Source organism: Limulus polyphemus, unplaced genomic scaffold, assembly GCF_000517525.1.
Source record: "Limulus polyphemus unplaced genomic scaffold, Limulus_polyphemus-2.1.2 Scaffold2724, whole genome shotgun sequence".
NCBI classification, from domain to species: domain Eukaryota; kingdom Metazoa; phylum Arthropoda; class Merostomata; order Xiphosura; family Limulidae; genus Limulus; species Limulus polyphemus.
In genome coordinates, this window is record NW_013668334.1 from 43,852 (window position 1) to 53,927 (window position 10,076).

The 10,076-nt window shown below is 29.9% G+C and overlaps 1 protein-coding gene across 2 annotated transcripts in view; it reads left to right on the top strand.

Moving 5' to 3' along the window:
- Positions 1-9,827, top strand: part of LOC106467739 (ADP-sugar pyrophosphatase-like) — a 35,866-nt gene extending 26,039 nt beyond the window's left edge. For both annotated transcript variants that reach the window (XM_013928115.2, XM_013928116.2), the window contains exon 11: positions 7,065-9,827. In XM_013928115.2, the coding sequence (XP_013783569.1) occupies positions 7,065-7,216 (152 nt within the window). In that variant the 3' untranslated portion in view covers positions 7,217-9,827. The remainder of the gene's footprint in view (positions 1-7,064) is intronic.
- Positions 9,828-10,076: the final 249 nt, after the last annotated feature.

The following is a 10,076-nucleotide window of genomic DNA, read 5'->3' on the forward strand; positions in this document are numbered from 1 at the left end:
TTCAACAACTGAAAGGGTGAGCATGTTTAGTGTGACAGGGATTCGAACTTGCAACCTGCAGTTCAAGTCAAGCACCCTAACCACCAGGCACAATTATTAATGAATCAACTTAGAAAATAGTAATAGGTAAAATTTAAATATGACTGTTTATAATAAACTGTAAACAATCTATATCAATGTAGAGTAAATAAAGTGGTCTGAGCAGCAATTTATAGTTTCATGGGATAGTGACTATATGGAGCTCCTGGTGGGATGAACAAAGGAATCTAATGGGAAGTTTAGAAGATGCCTATGGTAACATCAGGTAAGCTTAGTTAGGTTTAAGAACAACTGAGCATACACATATCAATGTAACAAAAATAAATGTGCATATGCTAAATGCTCAGACCTTCCACAACTGTGTAAATCTTTAGTTTGTTCCATAAGTGTGGCCTCTGATTAGAATAGTGAGACTTCGTTTTGAAACAGTAGTACATAATGTGTGTGTGTGTGTGTAAAGAGTATACGGGTAGGTTCTATAGATAAGACATAAGTGTCTTTCAACAAGCTAGCACATGACATCATATGGCCTGTGATAGTATATTCACATGTGACTGTATGTTTGAAGTGTCTGAGTTTCAGATGTGATGAAGAAGACATTTATGAGTTATTGATTTTCAACTCCAAATGCATAAATGAAAATATGCTGCCACCTGGTATGAAAGAATTAAATTAAACTTCTGAGAAAACAGACTTGTATGGGCAGTAGAATTAAAATTTGTGTGCCAAATTAATATACCTAGACATTCGTTAAACACTGAATAACAGGCAAAAAAAAAAGTTTATATTTCTGAATACAAGAAAACAAGGTTAAACAGATATTCATCTGGTTAGGTAACTGTTTAGAGACTAATTAAACACTATTTTTCCATTGTAATCTGTTTATATTCAGTGATGTAATATATTTATTGCATCTACCAGAGGCACATGTTAATCTATATCTTCTCATTAACATAAAAAACACATTTTTTCACTACATTCTTACAAGTGCTAAAAACTAAAACTTTAGACTTATGTCAAACTTCCATTAAGTTTATTTCAAAATGCAATAGCCTATACAAATTTGAAGTCATGAATGTTTTAAGTGAATATAATTCAATTAAGTCTGATCCAATATTTTTTTTTAAATATGCAAATTTAGTAGGGAGAAGAGTTGACTTCAGTTTTTCTACGTAAGCTGATCAGCTCTGTTATAATATTTACTTGGCTTTAGTCATATAAACACAAGTTATCTGTGTTTCATTGTAGCAAAATTCCTGATGAAGTCTGCTGCCAAGATCTTCTTGACTTTTGCAGTTCAGTAGATTCGGCCATTATAAAATGCTGATTCCTGATGGTGAAAACTTAAGTGCTACTAAACCGTGATCACACTACAAACACATTTTTGATACCTGCCTACCCACAGATGAAAATAACAATAAAGCATATGTACCTGTGCAAACTGAAGCTTTTCTGCCCGAACAAATCTGGAACCTTTAATGACTCCAGTTACTTCTCTCTTCTCAGACATAGATGATAGAAGCTGGTGAAGTTCTGCTGAGGAGTGTGATCCTCTTCCAGGTCCTTTTGAGTTTTGAAATGATTGTTTAATGTGTTCAGCTATCTTTTTTTGAATGCGTTCTTTCTTCTTTTGCTTGTATTCCTATAATACAAAAATATTACAGAATTACTAATTACCTGTGATTCTTTCTAAGCATTCAGTCTTTATATATTTATCTGTATTCCAGTCATAATAATAATAGAAAATGCCTTAATCACAGTGATGCTTTGAAACTGAAGTACAGATAAGATACTTGTAGTTTTACTTACTTAGAATTATGAATAACACCATAATATACAGACAAAAAGCATCTCACGAGATCGGAAAAAATGCCTTATCTTGTACAGGCCTATACACCTTGCAAACTTCATACAAGAAACTGATATCAATTATTCACAATAATTCTTTGTAACAACATACACACCTGCTCAGTCAACCTAGAAGGAAGCCCTGATTGGTTCCATTCATTTTCCCACTCCATGTTTGCAGTTAAAGCAATATCGTTCATCTCAAGCACTGACGGTGGGAGATCCCAAAGTTCACGAACTTGCTGGGACACAAATGGCAACTGTTTTTCATAATATTCTTCAAGAACTGTATTAGATATACAAAAGTGATCATTCATTTCAACTAAACATCTATTTCAACAACCATCAGTCAAAGTATATTGTAGAACCAGATGAAAATTTCAATCCAAAATATGAGCAACATGATTAGAGTACATATATACAAGAGCATTGACTTGCATACTAAAATATATTTATTTGTAACATAAAACATAAGTGAAACTTAAACTATGAAGAAATTATTTCAAATATATTAACCCCTTTTATAGTAAACTGTTTAACTCAATATCTAATTTACTTTCAGAGATAACAAAGTTTTTCAAAACTTCTAACTTTTGTGTGTGAGATCTAAGTATATCATTTTCAAGAAATTTACTTTACCAAGTTATATCCCCTCAAATAAAAATTTAAAATATATAGACTTTTATCCATGTGATTTTCATTTTCATCACAAGAAAATTGCTCAATTTTTTGGTGAAAGTTACAAGTTATATCAATCTACAAAATCATGTACCTTGTAAAATCTGAAATGATTTTCTAAATGTATTCTAGTTGGAGGTGGAGCTTGGTAGCACATAAAATACATTTTATATCTTCCATTACTGTTTCTGTAATCACTAAATATTTATCTGTCAATTTTGATGGAGTTTTTAAACTAAAAGAAAGAAATAATCATGCATTTCTCCATTCCTGTTAATGCACTTTTTCAAACTGTTTTAATAAATATTCCATTTATCTTTGTAAATTAAAAGTGTTTATTTGTGCTCATATTTGTAAAACTCAACTCCTAAGTTATGGGTTTCTGAATATAGTCAAATAATATCATCCAGGCTTTTATTACTTTGTTATTATTGTTTGCTAGAAGTATTGGTAAAAAGTTTTAAAAACACAGCACATAAATATCTAAGTGTTGGTGAATAAAGGTTGGCTACAAATGCACAAGATGATACTTTTTTCATTTTTTGCTTGTTACGTTATAATTTAAGCACAAAACTACAGAATGGGCTATCTGCACTATGTCCATATTGAGGAATCAAACCTTGAATTTTAGAATTTTTAGTACCTTCAAGTTTGAATACTGCTGAGCCAACAGGGAATCTTCATCAGAATCTTTGAAGTATATTGTTCATATTCAAATATTATAGCTAATAGCCTACTTTCGAAGTGACAGACAAGAAGGATGACAGTTAGTCAAAACTAAACTATGAAACATCAATCCTTGGGCTACTCTTTACCAAAAAAAGTGGGATTATCATCACATTATAACACCCCCCCCATGGCATCAGGGTTTGATCCCTTTACATGCAGATTGCAAGTCGAGTACCCTTACCACCAGGCCAGATCATTGTGTGTTCTTAATCATTAATTAACAATAAAACATGTAATTAATGTCTGACATAAAATAATTATGAAAATAAAAAAGTCAAAGAATAATTTTTCTGAAAGATTTTCATCTTATAGTAAAGTCAGTTAAAATATTCTAAACCTATTCACCTCTGTCTTATTGCTGTGAGCAACATATAATGCAGAGATCCAGTATTATAAAGAATTTGTAGGCTGTACTAATATTTACCATTTTAATAGATGTGAAGTTATTAACTCTTTCGCAACGGGCTCATGTAATTTACAGAACACCATATCGGGAATTCTACTTGTGTAACAATACATAGTGGAACTCTGAGATTTCTTAATGTATCCTCTGGTAAAACTGATAAGACTTTGTTAAAGATCATAAGTTGTACAGAAAGAATGACATTATTTTAATTAAGTGTTTTTACTAAAAATGTTATTTATCTATTGTAGTTATTTGCACTCAAACTCTTAATAAATTGAGTGCAAGGTGATTTTCATTTTAAGTATAAAAATACTTTTCTTCATTATATAGTCTTCATATTTTATTTGCATAATCTCCAGAACCTCTTGAATGAATATCAAACTATTTTTAAGAAAAATGTTTATATTTCATTTTTTATTTTCTCTAACATATCCCTAACTTTAGCTATTATCATTAACATACAATGCAATGAAACAATTAATATTAGGTAAAAAGAAACATCTTTTAAATTTTTGTCGAATGATTAAAAAAATTGTCTTTTGGTTATATTCTTAATTTCAGGTATTGTCCTTTTCACATATAGCTAGTTTTTAATGTTTGATTTTTCCTTTCTTGTCCTTTACCATTTACTATCCATCTTGACGCAAGTCAACAGTGCCCTCAGGGAATATTACAGTATTTCTGACAGCAATGCACAACCCTTCAGCAAAAGTTTCGTGCACTGCATTATATCATAAGCTTTGGAAACTGACACAAAGTATGATGTATATTTAATAAATGTTTAAACCTTTCAATTATATTTTATTTTCCTTTCTTGTTCCTTACCATTTATCATTCATTTCAACACAAGTCAATGGTTTCCCTAAGGAATATTACAGTATCTATGGCAGCAATGCACAACCCTACAGCTAAACTTTTGTGTACCGTATAATATTGTAAGCCTTAAGAACTGATGCAAAGTGTGATGTATATTTAAAAAATGTTTAAACCTTTCAAATATGCAGATTAAAACGTAAATAATAAAAAATTAACTAAAATATAAAATTAAAACCTAAATACAATTTAACTGTATCTCTAACTATAACATATTTAGGTAAGAAACAAATACAAGTGCTATAGTCGATCAAGCAGCCAACAATACTACAGGCAGTTACACGTACCCTGTGACAAAAGCTGCATGCCAATTTCAAAATAACCATTGTTAGATTATAGTGTAAAATGAGCTATTTCTAATGACTATATACATGTATATGTAACCTCTACATGTAGGCTATAAAGCTTAACCATACCAACACTGGTCAAAGGTCATGTCATTGCATTTGTTGACTTGCATTCAAAATTTAAGTGAACTACTATTTTATGAATGTATGTCAATAAGGTTGGTATCAAATTGTAGATTATAATTCAGATTTTAGTATTACACATCAGTTAATTTCTTAATTTAAAAGTAAATATTAAACAAAATTCCTAAATATCGATTTTTGTGTGTCACATGGAATGTTGAATGCAGCATTGGTTCAAATTGGATATTTGTGATGTCCACATACAAAGTCTATAGTTTATGAGTTAGATACTAAAATTACTGATACTGACAAGCTAGAATATAAAATGAGAACCACCTATCTTTTCTATTTTCTGAGATATTAATATATTTATCGAATCAACCATGGTGACCCCACTCACCTCTTCAATTTTTGAAAATACTTGCTGACATACACCTACTTCACAGTAAAATAGATAAGTACATAAAGAAGTAAAGCAAACAATTTTCTCTTCTAGTTACAACCTTTGTTCTTGGTTGCTGCTTGACATAGGTTGCTAAGCCTTTAAAAATTTTGCACATTTTTTAGTTATTCAAATGTATATATAAAACCTAAAAAAAATATTTTGTTTCATATCCTCCATAATAAATTACTACAACTGTACCATAGAATTCAACTATAATTTATCAAGCTTAGTAACTAAGATGTATTTTAGTCTAAAAAAATATGAGATCTTGGTTTAAAAGAAAGAAATGGCTGAGAAAGCGACTAGGGGGACATTCTGAGCTTCCAATTGGTTATTCATGTCATATGTAGAACTAAGTGTATTTAAGGAAGTGTTTCCGAAAATGGAAAGAGGTGAGAAGGGTGCCACTGTGTTTGATTTATTACATAAGCAATATCTTAACAAATAGAAAAGATAAGACCTTCTTATTTTATATTCTAACTTGTCAGTATTGATAATTTGAGTTTCTAATTCATATAAAACTATAGACTTAGTATTTTGACTTCACAAACATCTAATTTGAACCAGTATTGCATTCAACACACCACATGACATCAATGTTTATCTGTGTTTTTTTAATATTTACTTTTAAATTAAGAAATTGAGTAATGTATAGTACTAAAATTTGAATTATAATCTACAGTTTGATACCAAACTTATTGACATGAATTCATGAAATAGTAGTTCAGTAAAATTTTGAATGTGAGTCAACAAACGACATGACATGGCCTTTCACCCATGACCTGTCTCGAAAGGGTTAAGACTTAAGTTACTTTAAAATGAGTTGTAAAAACGTCAGTAGGTGGCAGCACAATGATACATCACAGATTAAAGTTTTCTAATACTTTTTACTATGAACTTATAAAGGCTAATATGGTACAATTGAGTGAAAATTTACCCAGTAGATTTATATGTATATATTTAGTTTAACATCATAAGGGGAGAAAATAGAGGAAGAGAACTTTCAAATCTATGATGAATATACATAGTTATGTAAACTAAGAAAGTCAGGGTAAAAGAAATATAAAAATAATAACATCAAGTTACAAGTTATAGTGTGAGGGATTGTAAACTATATTTTGACTTTTGAGGTCCTGCAAAAGTAGGAACTACAAAGTGATAAAAATACACTATCGGTCATATTCAATGTGAATTTGTGTGCATCACCTGTTACTAATATAAATATAAAGATATGACTGCTGTGTCTTTTCCCTTTCTTGACATTTTGTATTTTTCCTTACTACCACATATTTAGGCATCATGAAGTCCAAAGTGTTGTTGTACTTTGATAAATAAATTTAAAAAGTTGTTTGAGTACCCATTTAGATGTTTGTAGTTCTTGTATCTGTGTTTCATCTTTAAAATGAAGCATCGGAGAGTATCACAGTACATATTGGTATCATTTTCAGTGTATTACAATATGTATCATGTCAGAAATTGATCATCAAAAGAAATGGGTCGATAACATGATATAATTTTTGTTAGTGTTGCTCTTGCTGTAGCATTTCTTTTGACTAATATTCGTACTTTTATATATGCAGACTATGTGTAATATGTAATTTTATTTATATATATATATAATTCTTTCTATTTCCAGATTATAGTGAACAGGGACTGATCATTGATTCTCGTGTCTACTCTTTTGCAATTGGATTAGCAATGGGTAAAAAGATGGCTCATGCAGGTGACATACCCCATCTGCAAGGCCAAGAAACGTTTACTCTAAAGGAGGCTATCCTTGATGGTTGAGTTAGTCCTTCTTTACCATGGTCTAAAGAATACTTTTATGTTGTGGTGGGAAAGTAACTGTAGAAGCAGACAGTAAACATTCTCAAGTATTTTGATAATGTTTATTTTTCAAGCAAGAATCACATCAACAAGTGCAAGGACTATATGGGTCTATTCAGAACTTCACATGACTAAAAAGCAGAATAAATATAATTCTTAGAAAAGAGTGTTTATACCAAGCAATTAAATTTTCTTATCCAGCATAAGTTCAAATTTTAAAGGCCAAGGTGATAGTGTTTGTAATATTAATGTTTATCTAAAGGTTTTATGTCATAATTAGTACAGATTGTTGTGATGAAAGACGTTCATATAAACAATTAAGTGAAAACACTTAACACACAGCTTCTTGATATTATTTTTATATTTACCAGTTAGAACAAATTTTGTTAGTTTTGTAAGTTGTTACAGAGTAGTTTTGTTGAATATTTTTTAGACTCAAGGTTAATGATATGGATTAATAACATCTGTCTATTAGCTCATTTGATTCAACAGCAAGTTGTTTCGTATTAATCTAGCCCCTGAAGGTAAATACAACAAAGTTTCAAAATTATTTTTTACGAATATAGTAGCAAAAGAAAAGGCTTAGAAAGTGCCTCTTGGAGTAATCAAAAGAAAAGAAGTGTTTTGATATTAACTACTGTTTAAATATGATAATGAAAAACACTTGAAATCAGCTTTATAGATATAGAGTTCAATACTTTTCATACAAATTGAGCATGCATACTATAAAGGAACTTTGTAAAATGATTTTTTCAAAACTCTTATTCACTAAACACGCATTTGATTTTAAGCTATTAAAAATAATATATTTTTTCTATAAGAACTGACATGTATAAGTTGTGTTATTGGAAATACTTGGTACAGTTGTACATCATAATTATATTACTTTATATTACTTTACATTAGAGTTTAGGAATCTTTATACAAGTGTTGATTAATCTAGCCTTTTTAGTAGTTATCCATGGTTGATTTAGCATATTTCATATTCCATTTAAACCGAGTTATTTCAATATGAAATAAAATCCAGTCAGTTAATAGATGTAGGATGGATACTCCTAAAACTCTAAAACTAGTATTCAAGAGATGACACACAGTCATCAGACTGATTCGTGAGAACTATTACTTTGTATGTGTGTCGAGTTCAATAAGGAAACTTGTCATGGTGTTTTCATTTTCCCAAAATTGTTGTGAACAATAAACTTATTGAGTGTTGAATTTTGACAGAAGTTATATTGTTTAATATGCAGACATGTCTGTGGCTTTGTCTTGTTTTTGTAGTTATTCTCCCACCCAACATAGAGGTATACTAATAAGTTGTTTTATATTGATCTTGTGTTAATACAATTACATGATGTTTGCTGTTTGGAAATAATAATGGTTTTATATAATTATACATACTTTTTTGAATTATGATAACTGACATTTTTGGGTTGTAAAATTTGCAAATTTCAGTGATGTTGTTTGGTTGGAAGCTTGATGTATCATTATAGTATAGCATTGCTATCACATACTTAGAGAAAGCACAGGTTTTTGATGTAGTTGGAAAAGTCAATTATTAGGAAAGACCTTTAATTATTAAATTATATTTGAAAAATTAGTTCATAACTGTAAGAAGAATTGAGTTTTGCATACAAATTTTTTTCTTTTTTTGAATACCAAAAACAGCAAAACATAAGATTAAACCTGTGTATGAAAAGACATACTTTAAAATTATACATTCATTTTTGTGCTGTTCAACAGTTTTTGGTGGGAAAGAAAAGATTCAGTCTTTTTATTTGACTCAGTTTTGTTAGTTTGTTGAATTTCACCCAATTTCAGTAATTCAGAGCTGTACCTAAGTAGAGGCATTCATAAAATTGATTTAAAGTGGCGTGTGGCAAGTGGCATTCATGTGGTGAGGAAAAGACACTAAAAACACTTCACTGACATGTATAGTTGAGCAATTTATGCAGGATGGTAATGTTGTTTTTTTTTTACATTCCATGCATTTATCATTACAAAAACTAATTAAATTATTAAAATACATTTTTATAGCCTGAAGAAATGGGAAAAATGTATTTTTTTTTAGTTAGGACACCCCACCTAAGAACATCCTCCATCATGACCCTGGTATCTGAACAGCTTTTCATCCTTAATTTCAGACACTAGATGCCAACAAAACTGAGAGTCACTTGTAAGCCAGAATTTATCAGAATGGGATTCCGTGGGGACAGTTTTCTGTATTCCATTTTATTATTTTTATTTTTTGTACTCCAAATTAGAACACAAAAAAAAAGGAATATGATTTGAGAGAAAATATACATAATGCTAATTATGGCTCTAAGATTCCATGTATCATGTAAACGTGTGATCAGCATTTACTACCCTGATATATTTTTTCCATTAACTTGTGTGCCTAAAGCTTGAGTTTATCTAAGTATTTAGTGTTTACAGGTAATTATAAGATTTGAAAACAGGTATGTCGTTTGATGGAAAGATACAAATGTTGTAGTGTATGATTTTTAAGTTTTCTTTAACTTTTTTATCATTCTTTGTACTTGCCAATTATGAATAAACCTATTTTTATAATAGATTTATTATATTTTAAGTAATATTTTGAACATTAACATATGACTGAGATGAATGAGAATTATGTAAGTGCCACTCTTCCAACAGTGTAAACTATCATTGGTTACTTGAGATATTTGCTTAGGATACAACACAAAAATAAAAGCAGTAATAAAACATAAGCGTCAAAATTGTGAATATTTAGTGGGACGAAGTAGGATTAATTACTTAAGTTAAGGAACTTATATAGTAGCAAACAACACAATCAACACAA